General features: G+C 39.2%; 1 protein-coding gene across 2 annotated transcripts in view; it reads left to right on the top strand.

Moving 5' to 3' along the window:
* The window catches only part of chs1 (chitin synthase 1), a 52,674-nt gene extending 30,737 nt beyond the window's left edge, over window positions 1-21,937 (top strand). For both annotated transcript variants that reach the window (XM_028443050.1, XM_028443051.1), the window contains exons 17-36: window positions 262-327; window positions 404-579; window positions 669-727; window positions 1,882-2,082; window positions 2,189-2,357; window positions 3,634-3,749; window positions 4,397-4,576; window positions 4,661-4,765; window positions 6,353-6,470; window positions 7,335-7,416; window positions 7,483-7,712; window positions 7,856-7,965; window positions 8,312-8,393; window positions 8,700-8,853; window positions 17,437-17,541; window positions 17,701-17,811; window positions 19,103-19,240; window positions 20,113-20,192; window positions 21,020-21,086; window positions 21,404-21,937. In XM_028443050.1, coding sequence (XP_028298851.1) covers window positions 262-327; window positions 404-579; window positions 669-727; window positions 1,882-2,082; window positions 2,189-2,357; window positions 3,634-3,749; window positions 4,397-4,576; window positions 4,661-4,765; window positions 6,353-6,470; window positions 7,335-7,416; window positions 7,483-7,712; window positions 7,856-7,965; window positions 8,312-8,393; window positions 8,700-8,853; window positions 17,437-17,541; window positions 17,701-17,811; window positions 19,103-19,240; window positions 20,113-20,192; window positions 21,020-21,086; window positions 21,404-21,493 — 2,439 coding nt within the window. In that variant the 3' untranslated portion in view covers window positions 21,494-21,937. The remainder of the gene's footprint in view (window positions 1-261; window positions 328-403; window positions 580-668; window positions 728-1,881; window positions 2,083-2,188; window positions 2,358-3,633; window positions 3,750-4,396; window positions 4,577-4,660; window positions 4,766-6,352; window positions 6,471-7,334; window positions 7,417-7,482; window positions 7,713-7,855; window positions 7,966-8,311; window positions 8,394-8,699; window positions 8,854-17,436; window positions 17,542-17,700; window positions 17,812-19,102; window positions 19,241-20,112; window positions 20,193-21,019; window positions 21,087-21,403) is intronic.
* The last annotated feature ends 112 nt before the right edge of the window (window positions 21,938-22,049 follow it).

Raw genomic sequence — 22,049 nt, 5'->3', positions numbered from 1 at the left:
ATAACAAATGTTCCCCTGAGACATCATGCAGAGAGAAAACTCTGCTGTAGCAGATGTTGAATGATGTTTCCGCCAAAGTTTGTAGCATCACAGTTTGATGCCACCAGAAAGGATTTTGCCACTTCCATACCAAAAAAAAAGTTATTACAAGTGGATATACATACATTCTTTTAAATATTAGGAAGATACATTAAAGTAGACAAATTATTTGTTAAACATATAGTAGGACGGTTTTATACTAAATAAGTATACATCTTACAGATCATGTACATGTATTATCTCCTCGGATGGAAAGGATACCTTGTCAAGAACCCTCATATGATACCAGTAAGAGACACTCTTTTTTTTCTTCATCAACAAGTTATATTTCCAACTGTGCTCCAAAAATCACCGTTTATTTCAGCGTCAGACCAACGAACACAGAACCAGTTTGGTGTCCTTGGATGGAGAGATTTTCCTTTGTCCTCAGTATGACAACGATAACAAGAGAAAGTTCATCTCAGATGACAACATGTATATTCTTGCTCTAGATGGAGACACTGACTTTCAACCTAAAGCTGTGATTCTACTTGTTGACAGGTCGGTCACACCACTATGGTTAACTTAGTGCAGTGGTTTCAGACACAGAAAAGTACTCCAATAATGAACTAAAACCTGTTTATTTCCAGACTGAGGATGTACGACAATGTAGGTGCAGCATGTGGTAGAATTCATCCCACTGGAATGGGTAAATGAACCTTTATCTATTGTAGATATGTCTCAGCTTCTTACTTCTGGTTGGCTCATTTGATGTTGACTTCACACTAACTTGCACCAACCTGAAAATTAGCTATTGATGGGATGAAATGAGTTCCTCTTCATTCAAGTCTTTATCCAGTTGTCATAATTTCAGTCACCCTGCCTTTGTTTCACTAGCGGAACAAATCAGAGCCAGGCCGGGGGCGGGGCAAATGACCGGGCCCTTTACACCCACATGATAAAACTCATGATAACATCATTTTACAACATACAAATGCCCGCAACAGCGGGGACTTACAAGCTTCGGGTCCAAGGAGAGCGACTGTGTCATTTTGAAGTCCATCAAACGACCATGAAGTATAACAAAACAAGAGAACAACAAAAACATTAGGCTACATGGTCACTAATATTGAAACAACACAAATTCAAAGCAGTTCAGCACCACGGATAGCGACCACATCATTTTGACACTTACTTTAGCCATTTCAAATCAAAACCCGTATCAGTTGCTTGTATTTCCGCGTATTCTGATCAGTTTCAACAGATGTGTTTCCATCTCTACATTAAGTCTCCTCCTCACTGTCCCACGTCTGCATATCAGTCCATTTACAGCTTTTTATGGTCACTTTTTACTGGATCCAAACTAAGATAGTGCTCTGTCCTCTCCTGTGCACCATCGCCTCAGCACGCGGTTGTTTTGCACCGAGCCTGTGCGCGCATGCACCTAATTTAGTATGCATACGTCACATGACATGGGTCTATATAGCCCCTGTATAAATCTGCATGATGGGTGACAGACTGTCCATACTCTCGTCGCCTCTGGGCACAAGTTATGGGAGGGCCAGCCTTCTCCAGCTCGTCTGAGCCGTGGTGGCCCAGGCCGGGGGTGTACCACCTTCCCAGCCCCCCCTGAAGCCCCGCCCCTGCTTTTATTGCATTTTGTCTAGTTAAAGTCAGGTGGAAAACATAGTCAACATGAATGGTGAAAATTTCAAAGTCAAATAATAAACACTGGTATGGTATTTTCCCACCTAGTAACAAAGGCTGATTCTGTCTGATTCCTATTTATTATTCTCCCTGGATAATCCCTTTCATTATGTCGTTTTCAACTTTCTTCATATATTATTTTGTCTGCCATTACAGGGCCCATGGTGTGGTACCAAAAGTTTGAGTATGCTGTTGGCCACTGGCTTCAGAAGACAGCAGAACATGTGTTTGGATCTGTGCTGTGCAGTCCAGGATGTTTCAGTTTGTTCAGAGGGTCTGCCATTATGGATGACAATGTGTTAAAGAGATACACCACGACATCATGCAGAGCTATAGAATACGTGCAATATGATCAAGGTTGAAACACTTTGTGTAAAAAAACTATCTCCACCAGTTTCCTAACCACTCAGTGATTATTTCTCTGTCTCCATTTTGGATTGTGTGCTCTTTCATGATTTTGCAGGAGAGGATCGTTGGTTGTGCACTTTGTTACTGCAGCAGGGGTGGCGTGTTGAATACAACGCAGCATCAGATGCTTACACAAACTCACCGCAGGAATTTGAAGAGTTTTACAACCAAAGGAGAAGATGGGGACCATCTACATTGGCGAATACACTGGACCTTCTACACAGGTTAGACTTCATCCTTTCATCACTCCAGGTAGTTAAGCGAGTGGCTTGAAGTCATATGGTATAGTACACCGAAGTTCTAAACATTAGAATACAGATATATTTTTCGATAATTTCTAGGATTTTGGGTATTTAGTATGAGCATTTTACTCAACATTGCAAATTATTGTTAGCTTTCTAGAAGAGAGCGCCTTTAGCTACTTTAGCACATCTTGAATTCAGGCAAACTGTCTTCTTCATTGGTCCATGTTGTCCATGCCAAATATCTTGTACAGTCTTGGACTTGATTTATATAGCTCTTCATAACCACTGAGGTAGTCCCAAAGCGCTTCACAATATCAGCTCATTCACCCATTCACATTCACATTCACACACCAATGGGACAGAACTGCTATGCAGGGAGCTAATCGACCATTGGCAGCAACTTAGGGTTCAGTGTTTTGCCCAAGAACACTTTGATACATCGACAGGTATAGCACTGGGATCGAACCCCCAACCTCTTGATCAGAAGACAACCCCTTGTTAGTCTAAAGGCTTACATGAGGTTACACCTTGTCGCAATACAATTTCCAAAGAGGTTTATGGTATGCTACTTGGTCTACTAGTGAAGAGGGAAAAATTTTGGTTGGACTACTACATTTAAATAATATTATAGTATTATATTTTAGGTAACCTTTTCAGTAGGTTCTTGTTTTCTAAATAGAAGACAGTTCTGGCAGTGGAATCTACTGATGCAACCCTAATATCTTGCCTGGGGCACCAAATTGCTTCGAGTTAGCAATGATTGTACTTCAGTCAGGATCACTTTATTAAAATTGTTTATTGGCATGCATCTTAGATTTGACAGTAATGCTCTGTTCTGGGACCTCTCTGCCTTTCAGTTGTATGGAAAGCCAAAAGTGAACGGAGCTCCATGAGCTACATGGAAAGGCATAAACAGAGAGAGCGGTCAGCATGACCCCCTGGAACAGAAGCGCATACATTTAGATAGCAACAGGAGACATTGTTTATTTAGACAGAAGAGGAGGAGCTGGGATGAAGTGTGCATAAGTAGATGTATTGCAGTGGTTTAAATACAGGGCCATGACTAACTTTAACCAATAGAATGCATTGAACATGGTCAACTGGATTATTCACAGAATTAGGGGATGGCTACTGACAGCTGATGGTGCTGGCTAGCTTGACTTCCATGTCTGCCTGAACTAACGCAATGCTCAGTTTCTGGTAATTCTGATATTTTTTTCTGTGCTAACTCTTGAGTTTGGAACCTAAATCACAGTGGTCCAGAAACAGTGAAAAGAAACTCCTCCATCTCCAGACTCTACATTTTCTACCAGATGTTCACCGTTGGATCCTCTATTCTTGGACCTGCCTCTGTAACGCTCATGATAGCAGGTTGGTTCTCACCTCATTTATCTTTTAACTCAAAGTTTATGGAATATTGATTTTCTTAAGCATCATGTGGCTTGACTCTTGTCTTTTGGTATTACCTTTGTCAGTCCTGCTTCCTCAGTCGTACTGTTGTACTCTTGTGATGGAGGATGAAAACACAAAACTCCAAAAGTTTTTGATGAAAACATTTATTCATTTTTTTTTTTTAGCTTGATAAATTTTGAGATTGACAGTGGGCTATCCCCTAGTGGGAGCAGGTTTAAGATAGTGATGGTGACAGCTGAATCTCATGACTCTGTGTCACAACAAATCTGCTTTAAACCACCATTTAGTTTCAATGGGAAGAGACCAAGTCATGTATAAATCTGTACTTTGAACTTTGTTGTGTTGTTAACTTGTGAGAAAAACATCCTTTTAAGAACTCAGCAAGAAATCAATGCAAGTTGTGCTGCCTCACTAATAAATATCCTGTGTGGGTCAGATACTCATTCACAACCCATTGATGTTCTTGTGGCGAGTGACATTGCCAGAACAATCTCTGTGTTGTCATGTGGAAGATGCAGAATGCAAAGCACTTCTTCATAGAGGAGCTCTAACAGTAATCTCAGTGTTATGAAAACTAGCCTCCATTTTCACTTTTTTCCAACCAGGGGCTTTCCAGTTTGTCTTCAAAATGACTGGTACACTTGCAATAATAGTTGCAAGCATCCCTCCCATGTTCTACATCATCATCTGTTTTATAGCCAAGCCGAATACCCAGATAACCATTGCTGGTATAATGAGTGTACTCTATGCCTTCCTTATGACCGCATCCTTCTTTTCCATCATTGGTATGTATATGTTGCTTTATGTTGCATGTTTCTATGCAATTATTGCATTTTAAAAGCCCACACAGACATTACATTTTTTTCCAGGTGATATGGTGATTCAGGGTACCTTCTTAACCCCGACTGGCTTGTTTTTGGTCTCAATGACGATCATGTACTTAGTGACAGCTATACTACACCCAGAAGAGTTTGGTATGATTGTACATTAAATACATTTTGACATTTATATGATGCTGGTTTGCAATGCTATGCTTTGTTACGCCGCACCAGGATTTGTTTGGTTATATCTTACTGCATAACATTATACATTATACATGAGAAATCATCCTTTGCGACTTTCCATCACAGTACATGATGGTTGGTTACTATTTGTCATGTCATGTTTTTAAATTAGCAAGGTACCACAATGATAATAAATCCTCAACATTTCAAAGTGTTTATAATGCATCTAAAAAGTGCTCATTTGTTTAAAGTACGTCACATTAAAATGTGCTTTATTGCATGTTATTGTGCATTAATGTGAATGAACTATCTTTAATACACTGAACAGACAGGGGACTATCTTTTAAAAGCAATGGTGAATGTTATGGTTTTGAAACAAGAGCCCATGAACACAATACTCACAGTGGCAGATATACACACAGACAGACACACTAGCAACCACATCTACACAAATAAACACATTCATGCTCTCGGACCAGCAAAGACGTAAAGACATACATTCATTTGTAATCTCTTTTGCACAAACACATACATTGGCATGCACACGCACTACAACATCAACATACTAAATTACTAGAGTGGGACGATACAATGTGTTCAGCTACAATACGATAGATGATAATGGGCTCGCAATATGTTGTGATACAATATTTTTGAAAGGGGAAACATTGCAGTTGACTTCAACTTTTTTGCATATTTACATTCTGGGTATGAACGTTTAAACTCTACAATATTTTATCTAAAAAATAAAAAATACAAAATACAAAAATAAAACGTTACATCAGTGGTTCTTAATTTTTTTACATTTTCAGGGCCCCCCTCCCTCAGCAGGACAACATTTAAATAAAATGGATCAAAAATGTAACCTGTAATGTAAAGATTAAACTTGTGAGTATTCCTCTCTAAAAACTCATAAAAACATAAGTTGGCAAATTACATATTAGAACAGAAATGATTAAGTATTAATAACAAATAATTAAGCCAAAAACAATATTATTTTTTAGGGGGGATTCACATCCCTCCTTCTCAGGGGGCTGGCCCTACTGTTTGTGAACCATTGTGACATTTTAATATTGCGATATCTTATTGCACAATGTATTGTCCCACCTTTACAAATTAATTCAATTCAATCTAATTCAATTTTGAATTTAAATTTAAACAAAATATAATTACCCTGGTAGTGGAATTTTTTATTTTTATTATTCAATTCAATTGAACTTTCTTATGGACTCAAAGTCCAAAATGACAGAGGGACAAAATATAACAAACACCAACAAAAATACAAGAAATAACAATTACACAGTCACTTTAAAAAGACAGCTATACCAGTGCCTCCACATCCTCGACTGATAGCGAATGGCACTATAGGTGACATCAACCAGGAACCCAATTACTGTATTCACCGACTTATTCAAACGGCATATAAAACTGTACATACGCGTCCGCAGCGTGGCTATTTTATCAATTTTTAATTTATGGTGTCTACAAATTAGTTGATCATTGCTGTTCCACGTTGCAACACTCATGCTATGTTGTGTTACTTCTTCTCTGTTTCAGGTATGATTGTCTATGGCCTGATGTATTTCATCTGTATTCCCAGTGGTTACCTCCTGCTAACCATCTACTCACTGGTCAACATGCACATTGTGTCCTGGGGCACAAGGGAATCTAACAAGTAATGCTAAGATCAGTCACAGTTTCCAAGCAAAAGTGGTTAAAAAGTAATGACTTTTTTTCTGATTAGAAATGCATAATTAACCAGATTAATCAAATTCCTTAATATAGAATTCTACTCATCAGGTTATATAAACAGCTGTATAACATTCCACTGCTGATCAGATGTAAATAGAAATAGAAGACCTGTGAAAACAAGGAACAAGCCCCACCAGCTGTATGAACAATAATAGAGAATGATTGTTTCAAATGATCTTAATTCATGTTGAGTAATTAATTCTGTCACATACAGTATATCTGCACAGAAAGTAATTAATGAAATGTGTTGTGTGTTTATGAGTCATAAACCCAATGATCATGTCTAAGTTGAGTCATCGAAAGCAATGTATTTGACACTTCATATGTAACTAATGACTAATACAGTGGTGGTCCTATTGTGCTATTTACTGCCACCAACAGACCCAAAGAGGTATTTCATTCATCTGCCAGTCATGACAAGAAATGTTTATATAATAAGTAGAGTTTCATGTACAGTTTGTGTAAAATGTGTTCTTTTTAAAATGACATCAATGATAAGCTTCTACACTGTAATGTTTGCTGGTAAAGATGTTGAATATCACTAGAGTCACAGATGATAGCCAGCAATAGAGAGCACTGATCAATGTTATATAAAACAATGATAGTTAAAATTGTACTTTAATTTAATTGAATTAATGAAATTACTGTAGAAAATCGTTATATTGAGAGACACTCACGCAATCTAGTGATTATTTGTTCAATTTGCTGCCTATCAGTGCCAAACGTCAAGTTTCTTCTTCTTCTTCTTCTTCTTCTTCTTCTGATTGGTGGTTGTGTGATCTGCCAGGGGAGAGAAAGAAGTGAAGAAAAACAAAAACATTTTGTGTGACCGAAACTGCAACCTGTGCTGCTGGGACATGAAGCTACAGGTACAGACGTACACAGAGACTGACCAACTGCTCTGTGCTTACAGCATTCATTCTGATGTTCCACAGATAACCCAGGAATCAGAGAATCTGATCCTCCAACAGATGACAGGTCAGCCTGCGCAGCAGGTTCAGTGCCTCACAACCACCACCAATGACATTCCTCTGCAGACACTCTCTGGGTCAGAGGCTCAGAATGGGCCGTGCAGCTCCAACGCCACAAAGGAGACCCTGAGCCCTGCAGCTGATGGACACAGTAGGAGGAGGTCCACAGGCAGCATCACAGACTCTATTATCAGGTTTCCATTATTTGGCTCTTCTTCAACTCATACATTGCACTTGGAATAATTATTTTTGGGGGAATAAATCACACACATCAGATCATCCATGAATGTCATAATACCTCATATTTACAGCAGGATTTGTATCTTCCTGTGTACAGTTCTACCAGTGATGAGAAAAGCAACATATCGATCATTACATCAGTTGGAGATGACGACGATGATCTTTTGTTTGGTCATTCAGAGGAAATGGAAGAAGTTCCTGTTCGTGGTATAGTAAACAACTCCATCTCATTTAATGGGTTGTGTGTGTGTGTGTGTGTGCGTGCGTGCGTGCGTGTGTGTGTGCGCGTGCGTGTGTGTGTGTGTGTGTGTGTGTGTGCACAAACCTGTTCACATTATGACAGTTATAGGTATTGATGTAAATCTTTATTTGGATAACAAACAGTTTTAAAACAAATAAATGTGTCAAAAATGTGAGTGTGATATTATGATATAAGGAGTGAGAAGGATGGAGACAAGAAGTACAGAAGAGGAGATGAATGTGGCAATGGAATTTAAGTCATTGATATAGTGTGTGCGTGTGCGTGTGTGCGTGTGTGCGTGTGTGTGCGTAGACTGGGTGCACCCAGTAAAGGAGGAGTTTTTGAAGAAGCTCACATATGCCAACATGAAGAGAAATCTACAAGAACAAATACGGTAAATAATTCTGGTTATATCCTCAATAAATCCATATTTTAATCCAGAGATTGACAATAATTTTGATCAAGAAATAGTGTATAAAGCTGAACTGCCTCCATTTATTTAATTTCTGGAAAAAATGTAAATCATAATCTGGTAAGTAGACTAAAGTGTGTGTTCACATAAAAGTCCTTGTACAGGAACAAACTCCAGAAGCCTTTATTTGCGTATTTGTTTATCATTGTGTTGTTGCAACTCGACGTCGCCGATAGAACAACACTCTCTGTACAGTGATTAGGATGTTTTTGGTTTGGTTTTGAATAGATACACACTTCGTAACAAACACCAGGATGATGTGTGTGAAGAGTTGGTCCAGATGTTAACGGAGACACTCAGAGGGCAGCTCGTTGGGGTCGGGCCTGAAGATATCTTGACAGAAATCCAACTGGAGGAGTTACAGTACTCACTGTCAAAGCAGGTCAGCACTGATAGCCTGTGGCTCTGATTCATTCTTTTTCCTTATTGTCTGCTCTTTGATAACCAATCAGATTAAAATAGTTGTGCTTGTTTTTGTCAAAAACTTACACAAACTTGTTTTTCAAAGTTACCTTACTTTATGAGCCTGTACTACGAAGCTGGATAAGTATATCCACCAGGATATCTCTACGCTGTACTACGAAGCAGTCAACACTTTCACTTAACCTAAGTGATTTCAGCCTGGTGACATACGCGTTCACATGAATGGGGTGGAGACTGAGTAATTGTTTAAATATATGAATAATTAAAATCATAATTCAGAACAAAAACAACACTGTTGCTGCAGCAAAAGCAGAAAGGAAGGAACGCAGGAATTGAAAAACTGTAAAAACTTAATTTTTGCGACACTATTATCAGTTTCACTTTATTAAGGCACAGACCTTGTCTGTGGCTCTGATGCTGCGTTTATACAGCTCAGCCTACGCCATAAGGTGGACAATATTTGTATTTTTTACAGCCTGTATAATCATACGGCACTGAGGCTCTCCACGTGGCCACAGAATACATGAAATAATGAATCTATTAATTAATTTATCAGTTTGAAAGCACCCGCTGACTAATATATGTCAGTCCATCCTATAAAAATGTACGTTTCCTACAGGCAGTGGCTATCCGTACGGTTGCCATATCAATATACTGACATTCTATCCGTACACAGCGCCCCTCATTGGCCAATTTAGGTCATGTGACTAAGACTAAACCTAACCGTAAACCTAACCCTAACCCTAAAAATTGTTGCGATACAGGGTTATAACCTAAACCAGGGGTCTGCAACCTGTGGCTCTGGAGCCTCATGTGGCTCTTTGACTCTTTTGCAATGGCTCCTTATAGCTTTAAAAAAAAAAAATTGAAATAAAGAGTTGTTATTTTTTTACAGAGGCTATTAATGATTACTTACAAATAAAATAAATATATAACAATTTGTTGTAACCTAAATGACTCGGCACCTTCCAACTTCACCTCCTGCAACATCTACAGACCATTAACTTTCCTGCACCTGTGGCTAACCTTAAGTTTTAAATCCCTGGTAAGATAACTCAACCAATAAAAACACTATTCTGGAAGAAAATAGAGATTTTAATTGTGGGAACAGATTCATTTAACCTCCAATGTGCAGGTTAAATATGCATGTTTTATGTGTGGCAAGAAATGAGCAATTAGCATGTGTTGATCATGTTGCCCCTCCAAAGTATCGCACCATATAGTTATCTGACAATTTATTGCTTACAAAAAAATGAGTAGGGTCTGTTTTTAACTACTAAAATTAACATATGAAATGCATTCCCCCTTTAGCTGTTTTTTTAACCACTTTTTACTATTTTTTTAAATCATGTTTTAACTATGAGTCTTACACTCTCCCCTGCTTTTATAAATGTCTCCAGACATTCGTCAACAAAGCAAATTAATACACCTGTGGATAACCAACACATGGCTGAGTAAAGTAAGGAAGAACAACAGTACTTTGGAGTGGGTAACCTGGTATCAAAGAGTTCACGCTTGGAGGCCACTGGTGATAGGTCGGCTGTCCCAGTGCATCATAGGTGAACATCTCTCTGGCCCTGGCGGTCCGCTGAGATCTCCTGATGGTGATCTCCGGATGTTCCTCCTCTTGTGGCGCCTGCACCTCCGGTGGTCTCTCGGGTGATTGTTCCTCTGCTCGATGTTCTGGATCAATCGTGTCCTGTACGGTATCCATCGTTGGCGGTGCTTCTTGCCTTTGTGCCTGTATGTCTGGTGGTGGGCGAAACTCACGAGCAGTAGCATTTAGTCTTTTGTCAGAGGGATGACTTTGCTCAGGCTGTTCTCTCCTGACTAGTCTGTAGCAAGGAACACGTGTGTATGTGTAGTCTTCATCCACTGAATCACATAACGCTTCAGTGTTTTCCGGTGTCTTCGTCTTTGTTTGTTGTTTACTTGTCTGTTTGATTTGACTTTGAGCTGGAATGTTCTCAATAGGTAGGTCATTGACAGGAAGCAACAAGTTTCGGTGTAGCACACGTAGTGTTTTGGAGCCTTTTTCTGCTTGCACCTTGTACACTGGTCCCTCATCAACTCTTTCAACTACTCTGTGCACTACCTGTTCCCAGTACGAGCGCAACTTGCCAGGCCCACCTCTCTCTGATAGATTCCTGACTAACACTCTGTCCCCTGGCTGGAGAACTACACCCCTGACAGACTTGTCATATTGTTTTTTTCCTTTTGCAGAGGACTTTTCACTATTTCTCTCTGCAATATCATAAGCAGTACGCATTCTCTCTGCCCATTTTTGTGCATACGCCTGTCTGTCAGTTGTCTCTGTGTCTTTCTGAGGAGGAAACAGTAAGTCTACAGGTAAGCGCGGATGCCGTCCATATAAAAGAAAAAATGGAGAGAACCCAGTGAACTCATGCCTTGCACAGTTATATGCATGCAGTACATGGTTGAGATGGTCTTTCCACTGACTCTTTTTTTCTTCCTCCAAGGTGCGCAGCATTTGCAGTATTGTACGGTTCAGTCTCTCCACCGGATTACACTGTGGGTGATATGGCGTTGTCCGAGAGTGTCCAATACCAGCTAAATGCTCAAGCCTGCCAAATAAACTGTTCTCAAATTCTTTTCCTTGGTCGTGATGGATTTTATCAGGGTAACCAAAACGAGGAATGAAATCATGAAAGATCTTCTCAGCTGCGGTTTTCCCTGATTTGTTTCTTGTCGGATATGCTTGCGCAAATCTAGTGAAGTGATCTACAAGCACAAGTATGTACTCATAGCCTTGACTTTGTTCTAAATGAAGATAGTCTATGGACAAAAGTTCAAAAGGACTGCTAGTGGAAATGCGTCCCATTGGTGCTCGCTGCGGAAGAGTGGGCCGTTTTTGTTTAATACAGGAGCATTTTTTGTTAACATAGTCCTCTATCTCCTGTTGCATGTTCGGCCAGTAAAACCTTTCCCTCGCAAGATGAGTGACTTTTTCAGCCCCAATATGAGACATGTCATTGTGTAGTGACTTTAATATGACTATTTTCAACTTTTCAGGAATGACCAGCTGTTTGTGTTTATCTGTCTTCCTGTACAGAAGTCCATTTTCCACTTCTAACTTTGTCCATTCATATAGCAGTCTTTTTGTTTCCTTTGTCATGTTTTTTCTGTCTTTCTCGTTTGGAATCCAGTTCCTCATTTTCAATGATATCACTTCTTTTATCACTGTGTCCTTTTGTTGTGCTGTTTTCAAGTCGGCTGGCTTAAAACCTTGCACATTCCCCTGCGGTGTTTCGTCAATGCAGGTGTCATCCACTTGTAGAGCTGCGGTCCAAGGCACATCGTCTTCCTGAACTGCTTTGCTGCCTTGCCACACAGCTGTCACGATTTCGGCTGGGATGCTGCCTATGTGGTCATTCATACTTTCCTGTAGCTCTAAGGGGTAACGAGACAATGTATCGGCATCACTATTCATTTTGCCTGGCCTGTATTTAATATCAAAATGAAAATCAGCCAACTCTCCCACCCATCTGTGTCCAACAGCGTTAAGTCTAGCAGTGCTAAGAACGTATGTTAGAGGGTTGTTATCTGTATATACGGTGAATGTGGGCACGTAATACAGGTAATCTCTAAACTTGTCGCATATAGCCCACTTTAATGCCAAAAACTCAAGTTTGCCCGAGTGAAGATGGTAATTTCTCTCAGCTGGCGTTAACGTTCTTGAACCATACCCGATAACACGAAGCTTGTTGTTCTGCCTCTGATATAAAACTGCACCTAAACCTTCGTTAGATGCATCGGTGTGAAGAACAAACGGTAGGTCAAAGTTGGGGTAAGCAAGGACAGGGGGATTTATTAAAATCTCTATGAGCCTAGCTACCACCCTTTTGTGTTCGTCAGTCCATATAATAGGAGTTTTAGAAGGTAGCTGCCCTTTGTCTCCTTTCCTGAGTTTACCTTTGCTTTTCTGTGTCTTGTTCTTACTAACATTCGTGTCAGTGTTCTGTTTCTGCAGTAACTCAAATAGTGGTTTGGCTACACGTGAAAAATCTTGGATAAAGGAGCGATAGTAACCTAGGAAGCCTAACAGTGACTTGACATCTCCTACAGTTTGTGGCTCTCTGTCTCTAAGTGCCAAAACAGCTTTCAAGTCCTGTGGGTCCATCTTTACTCCGTCTCCAGACACTAAGCGCCCCAGGTAACGAACCTCTCTTTTGAAAAGTTCACATTTGGTGGGTCTCAACTTGATTCCGTGTTCTCTCATGCGACTCAGAACTTGTCTCAGGTGGTTTACGTGGTCCTCAAATGTCATTGAATAGCACAGGACATCATCAAGATACGGAGCACAGCATTCATCTCGAACGCCCTCAAGCACTCCCTCCATACACCTCTGAAATGCAGCAGGTGCGTTTGTCAGTCCAAACGGTATCCTGATCCATTCATACAGCCCCCACGGCGTGCTGAAAGCTGTAAGGTGCCGGGACTCTTCACTGACAAATCCTTGGTGGTAAGCGCTTCCTTGGTCTAAGATGGAAAACCATGAGTGACCACCTAAACTGTCGAGCAAGTCCTGTATTCGTGGCAGTGGGTGGCGATCGGCAATAGTCTTTTTGTTTAGTCCTCGGAAATCCACACAGAGCCGTAAACTTTGGTCTTTCTTCCTCACGCACACCACTGGTGAGGAGTAGGAGGACTTTGACTTGCGGATCCACCCTTGGTCCAAAAGGTTTTGCACATAGTCCTTCACTTCTTTGTAGAGAGGTTTAGGGATGGAGTTGTAACATTTCTGGACTGGGTTGTCATCCACTACACTAATCTTTAGCTGAAGATCTGGAATTAACCCTATGTCCCCATCCTCTCTTGCAAAGATGTCTGATTCCTCATAAAGCATTTCACACGCTATCTTTTGCTGTTCTGGGTCAAGATGCTCTAAGTTAACTGGAGGATGCCATTTTTCTTTGGCCTGTGACTGTTCTCCACTGCCAACTGGGTCACTAGTTTGGTTCACCTGAGCTGCACACATTAATGTCTCACTGTCTGTAGCTGAGCCATTATTTACAGGCCTACACTCAGTGATCTCCTCAATGTGACCTAAAATGGTTCTTGCTGGCAGAAAAATGTCATGTTTACTTTGGTTACTGACTGGTATTCTAATAGCTTTGGATGAGATATTGGGTGCGTTAACTAAAGCAGGAAACAACTGTAAGCCTTCTGGTAAGTCTGGTTTCCATGTAGGTTCAAATAAGACTGTGTCACCCTGTGGTCTCGACTTGACATGACACCTAATCTCACAGATTTGGCCACTATGAATAGTCAAACCCCTTTTACCAACTCTGACAGTGTCATTTATCATGTGATCTTTAGTTGGATTCTCACTAATCACTGATACTATGGTCTCTGCGGTGTGTCTGTGTAATTTTAAAGCTTCAGCCAGTAAATCACTCAAGCTAACACTGCCTGGTTTTTCAAGACTTTCCAAAATGATCTCCTCGATCACGTTAAAGCCTAAAAGAAGACCACTAACACAGCTCTGACTGACTAAAACTGGTACCTGGATGGCTACTTCACCATGGTTAGGACTTTTGATTTCAACTAACAGCTCGGCCCATCCATCAAAAGGTACATCCGTCCCATTAGCTGCTGTTACTCTAAGAGGATCATTTGGCAAAAGATCTTCTAGAGACTGAATCTGAGTGTCTGGTAGATTACTTTGGAGCCACAATTTGGTTACGATGGTTACTTGGGCCCCGCTGTCTAAAAGCATGTCAGTTTTTACACCATTAAGATAACAGGTAAGTGTACATCTTTTTCCAATAAGCTTAGCTACTCTATTACCTTGTCTTTTTCTTCTTTTCACAGGTGAGTGGGTCTTGGTAAAAGTCTTTTTCTGATGGTGTTCTTTGATATGGGACGCTGTTCTGGGTGTGGTCGCGATCACTGGTGGTCCCACCCCAGTGACCTCTTCCCGTTTCCCGATGACATACTTTTGAGCAGGCAGCCAACAGCTCTGTGTCCTTCTTGTCCACACTTAAAGCAGTGATAGCAGCGATCAAGTCCGTCGGTGATGCAGGATTGGCACTTACGAAAAGGTTTGGTCGTCTTTGGTGGCTGCACGGTGCTCACTGTGACGGTCTGCGCCGGCTCTGGAGCTCTTGCTGTGGGTGTAAAAGCCTTTTCCAGAGTTTTAGTCAATGCCGCAACATGAGTAGTCAGTTCGTGGATAGCTGTGCGCTGGGCTTGCACTTCTGCTTGGGTCTGGAGAACTGTAGCTTTAACTTCGGCTGCAGGCTGGACTACTTGTTCTCTTTCCCCTGGGTGAGTGGCGTTGACAGTCAACACCTTGGTCCTATGTGTCTGACCTATGCGTGATTGTCTCTCTACCTCCTCCTGAACTGATTTAGTCATTACCTCTAGAATGTAATCATCTGTTACACTGCTATTATTAACCAGTCCCTTTAAATCTCTTCTCACATATGCATATTTTTCACCTATGCCTTGGTAAAGTGAGTGAAGAAACACGCCTTGGACTAGCTTTTTGTCATACTGAAAACCTGAGTTACTCTGCTGTGATGAAAACACTACACGCTGTTTTAACCCCATTAAACGGTACATGAACTGCTGTGGACTTTCACGATCAAGCTGTTTTGCATTACTGAGCTCCTGGAATAACTCTGAACTACTTTTGTCTTTTAAGTGTGTTCTGAGAAAGCGCTTAAGCTCTCCTACAGTTAAATCGTGTTTTGTCGAAAGCATATCTTTGAATGTACCGGGTCGGATTATTCTTAACACAGCTCGGATTATCTCGTTTTCAGTGAAGTTTTCAGCTAAACCCTCATCAATCTGTTTGCAAAGGACACCATAGCTAACGTCAGACTCTGAGTCAGATATTTGTCCACTGTGCACTTTAAATTCACGTCGTGGAAGCAAAGCAGCAACATCTGATAACTTTACTACGTCAGAGCCCTGACTGCTGATGGAGTGTTGACTGTCCATCCTGAGTTGCACAACTGCTGCCGCCACTGGAGGTCCAGGCATCTCCTCTGCTTCATCTGGCTGCCCTTGCTCTGTTTCGATGGCTTCTGGTGACTGCTGCAGCTCCTCGATGAGGTCGTTGAAGATTAGCAGACGGGACATACCTTCATCCTCCAGACTTTTCAACTTGTCGCCTCTCACAACGGCCATGATGAAGTCATAGAGCTCAATTGCACATGCATCGCCCTCTGGTGCGTCTTCTTCCACCTCGTCCTTGATGCTGGCTGCCAACTGGCGAAGCAAGTCATCCTTAGCAGAGTTGATTAGCTGGTGCAACTGCTTTTGGATGTTGCGCTGCAAATCTAGACGAGCCGCCATTTTTGTTGCAGTGAATGGTGTGTCGATCTAGGATCTGATGACAGGTTCAATGTTGGATGATTTGCTGCACTTTAGAACGCAGAATTCATCCCGGACGAGCCCCCAAAATGTTGCCCCTCCCGTGCCCGAGAGGAGTGCGAATGGAAACCCTGAGAAAAGAGTACAAGGGACGGAGATGAGCTTTCCATTTGTATTGCTCTGCTGCAGGGTTTATTCTCCCTTCTTAATTAAACACATTTACAATTTGTTTAATAAAATTTTACAAAGTTCAATAAACAATATTCAAAAATGACTGTGTTAACAATACATCACACATTTACAAATATCTATTTCAGCCTAACTCAAATAATATTCTAAAATGTTTCTATTTTTGCATGTATCAAAATAAACAATTACATTTTCTCTTTTCTGTAATTTACCATTCAGTTTATTTTTATATTACCTGTATAACTCAAAATGATAGCCCATGTAATTAAACTTGAACAACATAAAACTATATAACTGTATCCTTTAACTTTCACCACTTGTACCTTTGGTGTTTATATGTTCACTGTCTGTACTACTTTCATTTATAAGGACACATTTACTACTAAACTACTGCCTTATTGTTACTCTAGCAAGTAGCCCGAAAATCTCCGCTAGCATTAGCATGTTAGCATTCACTTTCAAACACACTTTACAACATAAATTAACTTCTAACAACATTCACATTTACACACATACATTGCTAAGGTTGTAAACTACCACCAGCATTGTTTTGTGTGCTTCTGTAACCTTTAACAAACCTGAGAAAAGAGTACAAGGGACGGAGATGAGCTTTCCATTTGTATTGCTCTGCTGCAGGGTTTATTCTGCCCTTCTGCCCCTTGGCGTCCTAACTCCTGTTCAATGCGCCCCTTGTGGCACATCAAAGTATCGCACCATATAGTTATCTGACAATTTATTGCTTACAAAAAAATGAGTAGGGTCTGTTTTTAACTACTAAAATTAACATATGAAATGCATTCCCCCTTTAGCTGTTTTTTTAACCACTTTTTACTATTTTTTTAAATCATGTTTTAACTATGAGTCTTACAATCACATGATCATGTGTTATCAAATTTCAAGTTACTCCAGCTTTGTAGTACAGGCCCTATATGAACTATTCCAAATATACTGTATAATATATACTATATTAATAACTTATTGACTGATGTATTAACTAATACTTTCTCAGGCCCGGTACATCCTCAAGACCAACAAGATGGAGAAATTAGAGAAGAGAGTACAGAATGCCATAGTAAAAACCCTCACTGCACCGCAGGTGACAAAACTGGATGAGGCAAGTGTTGCTATTATTCTCCAAGGCCCGTAGATGAGACAATAGTAATGGAATCAGTCAGTTTAATAGTGTTATTATTAATCAAAAGATGTTTAATAAATTTAACTGACATTTCATCATTGAGTGCTTAAATGTGTGTTTTTGTTTTTTTGTAATTAGGGGGAAACAGATTTTTGGCACAAGTTAATTGAACGCTACCTGACACCCATTGTTGACACCAAAGGACATCAAGAGGAAGTCACCAGAGAACTCAAGTCTCTCCGCAACAAGGTCCACTAACTGCTTTCAGTCTTTTGACTTAAATGTTGACTTACAGTGTTGTAGGCCCAGTTTCTCATTAAGTCTGAGGTTTAAATGTCTCTATTTTGAGAACCATAAGTCAAAATGTTTGCTTGTGTTGATAAAAAAGTAAAGCAGACAAACCTTTAAGAAAAAGAAGACTACAAAGAGTTATTTTTTAAGAAATCTGACTGCCAAGAATGCCAAAGAACTGTAGAGGTTCAATGATCAAATAACAGCCCATACTGCATTGTTAATAATGGAGATAGAATCCTTTAGTGTGGATGATCATGGTACTATGATCAGGATCACTGATAACTGTCAATACCTGGAAAAGAGGATATTTGGCATTTGGCAGAGGTTTGCGCTTTCTGAGTTCTCTTTGCTGTTTCTTATATTGTTTTCAATGTGTTTTTTTCATGACTTTTTTTTAAATAACTGTTGTAAGGTTTAGGACATCTGATATTTCCTCTGTCTTCAAGCTTTAGCCCCGATTCTCCGATTCAGAGTTTCTCCCTAAGGTTTTTCTCTAGGACTTATGAAAGTGAATGAATACAACTGTCTCTGTCTAATACATCCCTCCCCTAACACAGCATTAGATTAAAACAGACATACTAACGTAGGGGTGTCAAACTCATTTTCCTTCACAGGCCAAAATACAGTTTGATCTACTGTAAAGTGGGCTTCAGATTTTTACATTTTTGTGTCTTAATTTGCACTCCCGCTGTAACTGATATATAAAGTATGTAAGGCACTGACAACATTAAAGCAATAAGTGACAGATCTGTTCTATAATTACAGTATGGGACCAATTTTTGAAAGATTTAGGAATTTTTGTGGGATTGTTTCTAAAAGAAAAATAATAATAATTTAAAAAAAAATGCAGAAGTTTCAGAAAACTGGAGCATTCTATCAACAACTGTGATAAGTCATGTGATAAAGATGTAGAAAAATTGCAAGCCCCTGCATATACTGGACTGAGATATCTACTTCTGAATTATTTGGGGACCTACATAAAGATGAATGTTTTCTCTGTCATTTTGACTTCCTTGTGTGGGCCGATTTGAATGCCTTAAAGGGCAGGAACTACAGGATCAAACACAAATAGGAAAAATAATCAAACTCTTTGTCAGGAATATATTTTTCCACAACAATTATTTTTCTCTGCTTTGAATTATTTTCTTTTATTTTGCCTATTACGGTAAGCAGTAACAGAATTTGATGATCTTCTATAAAGTGAAATACTAAATAGTTCTTGAACCACTCTGCATCTCCCCTACAGGCGGTCTTTCTGTATTTCATAGTCAACGTGCTTTGGGTGGTGGCCACGTTTTTCCTGCAGGCCATTGGAAGTGACGTCATCAGCATCAAGATTCCTAAATACTATCCCAATGGAACGCTATCAGACGAATACCTCAAGGTCAGACAGGGAGACAGTGGTTACCAGAGTTGGGGTCAATTACATTTTTCAATTATGATTATGTCTTAAATTATCCATGTTCAATTACATCTCAAATATGATGATGGTGGCCAACATTTTTTACAAACAACTATTATTTTTCCCTTGAAAGTCAAATACTATATCATTCCCAAATATTAAAGTAATTTAAATAGTCACAATTACTGAGCCTGAAATAAATAACCTCATAAAAGGTGAGGTTTTATGAGGTCTTGTGTTAGCTTTCTGTTTGTATCTCTTAATGAAAACGGCTCAGATTGACCCATGTCTTAAATCAGCTGCAAAATACACTAAATATATTATCATCTCATTTTTTTTCTCATTTTTTGGCTATCTTGTTGTTAGGCTTTTTTTCCAGAAAAAAAATTCCAAAATGTTTCCATTTTTATGCCTCATTATATCTTATCTCAGAATTTGGAAAAAAAAATTCCATGTTTATGCCAAGTTAATATAGCCTTACCTTGGAAATATGGGTGTTTTTCACATTTTTCATGCCTTACTACATATTCACCCCAGTTTAAATGTGCTTATCATCATTGCACTAGTTTTTAGGGTCTTATGATCACCTTATCTCAGAAAAAAAAAATTAAAAAATCATTTATATGCCTTGGTACTGACAGTCTTTATAGAATTGTCATGCCAATTACAATTACAGTCAATTAGCTCATCTGTACTCAATTACAACTCAACTTTTTTTTAAAATACAATTACATTTATAATTACATCATAATTGTATTGCATGATTAATTATGCTATTGCAATTATAATTGAATAGAGTTACATCCTTACAAATGCATGAACTAAAAGCAGTAACTTTGTTCTCATGCTGACAGGTGGAGCCGGTCAGTTTGATGTTCCTGTTGTCTTTTGCCATACTCCTCCTTATCCAGTTTCTGGCCATGCTATATCACAGGTAAACACACATGGAAAAATAATTAATATGATTATAAATGTTTTCCAGGTTAACAAAAAACCCTTTTTACCACTTTCTAACATGTCATCTAAAGCATTGTTTCCCACCCAGGGGTATGCGTACCCCTAGGGGTACGTGAGCACATTGCAGGGGGTACGTGGAAAAATTAAGAATTCATTTCCAAGATAATGAAAAATATTCTCAGTCGTTTCATAAGTCCGTTAATAAAATGGTACGCATGACTTGTTTTTCAAATTTAAATGCCTGTTTAAAAGGGACATATTCAAAGAAGCTCCTTTTATAGCACAGGCAGGTTAATTATTTGTTTTGTATTTATTTACATCTATTACTTATTATCTTTATTGCTTCCTGTTTTTTTTTCTAATTTCAACTATTATTTTTCATTAATAACAAAATAATCATAATATATTAGTATTAATAATATATTTACTATAATATTATTTCTAATATTAATCATTTTTATTGCCTTGAAGGCAACATAATTTCATGTTTAATTTGAGTTAAATAAGATAATGCCTGAATATTAATTGTTCAATTTATGACGAGGAAATAAAATGACTTGCATTGAATATTCAGTTGTGTTATATTGTACTTTTGGAGAATCATGAACACGTATGAGTGAAGGGGTACTCATGGTATGACAAAAAGGCTCAAGGGGTACACAAGACAAGAAAGGTTGGGCCTGTGCAGTGTGCGCCTGTTGATTGTAGCTTCTGATAGTGCTTCAGTCTTGTCCTGCAGGTTTAAGTAACATGTTTTTTTCACTGAATCTGTGTGTGGGGCAAATTATGTTCTTCTGTTTCCAGGATCTACACCTTGATCCATGTTGTGTCCTACCGCAGCACAGAAAAGGACTACAGAAAAAGAGACGAGGTACACAACTACACAAAGGCCCTTTCACACTTAAACTAGTGCCTAATGAAAAGCTGTGAGAAGCTAGGAAATGTGTTCAGAAAAGTTTAACTTGGTTTTCTTTGGAAATCTCAGTGTAAAATTGTGAAATCTTGAGAAGTGGAACTAATTACATAACACTATTAATGAGCCACATTTAGTATGTGAAGGGTGCAAATGTCAAATCAAAGGCCAGATCCAGCGTGGCTGGGTGCAGACTGCAGAACAGCCTCATTTAATGCTCTATGAATGTGTGGGGGAGTCAAAACTCTCACCCCTTGTTATTCTTTGTTATTCAGGAGGATGAGGATGATGAAGAAGGCCTCACTATAGAAAACGGCATGACCAAGAAACTCGTCATAACTGGTGATGATATGTTAGTTGGATAAAGAAGTATTTGAGAACCAGAGGATTTATGAGCTTTTACTGTCATACACAAAGATGAAATGTTGCACTTTTAAAGACTTTTTTTCCTTTTCAAAAAGTCAAATATCTTTACATTTGCTGTTTATTACTTTTGCCAGGGTTTTTGTGACAAATATGTGCCTATCATGACTTTGTACTTTTGTAGAGACCATTCCTGTGATTGTTTTACAGCCAACCAGAATACAAGAAAATCACAACTTTACTTTGACAAACCTCTTTTCTTTCTAAAAAATTATATATATTGTACTTGGTTTGGGTTGTTGCTTATTTGAAGGTGGTAGAAAACAATTTTACCTTTAATTTCTTCTTAACATATACCATCCAGTGTTAACATAATCCTGTCGCCATGCGAGTGTCACAGTAACACTGGACCCTAACAGCTTTCCCACTTATGTATTCACATTTCTCTGAATAAAAAAAAAAAAAAAAAAAACCACAATGCGAGTTGACCTTTTTAATAATGAATAAGTCATTTCATTCAAATGAATGGTTGCAGTAGACATGGTTATTAAATAGAAG

The sequence above is a fragment of the Gouania willdenowi genome, chromosome 3 (assembly GCF_900634775.1).
Source record: "Gouania willdenowi chromosome 3, fGouWil2.1, whole genome shotgun sequence".
NCBI classification, from domain to species: Eukaryota; Metazoa; Chordata; class Actinopteri; order Blenniiformes; family Gobiesocidae; genus Gouania; species Gouania willdenowi.
This window is presented reverse-complemented; position numbering and strand designations above follow the sequence as displayed.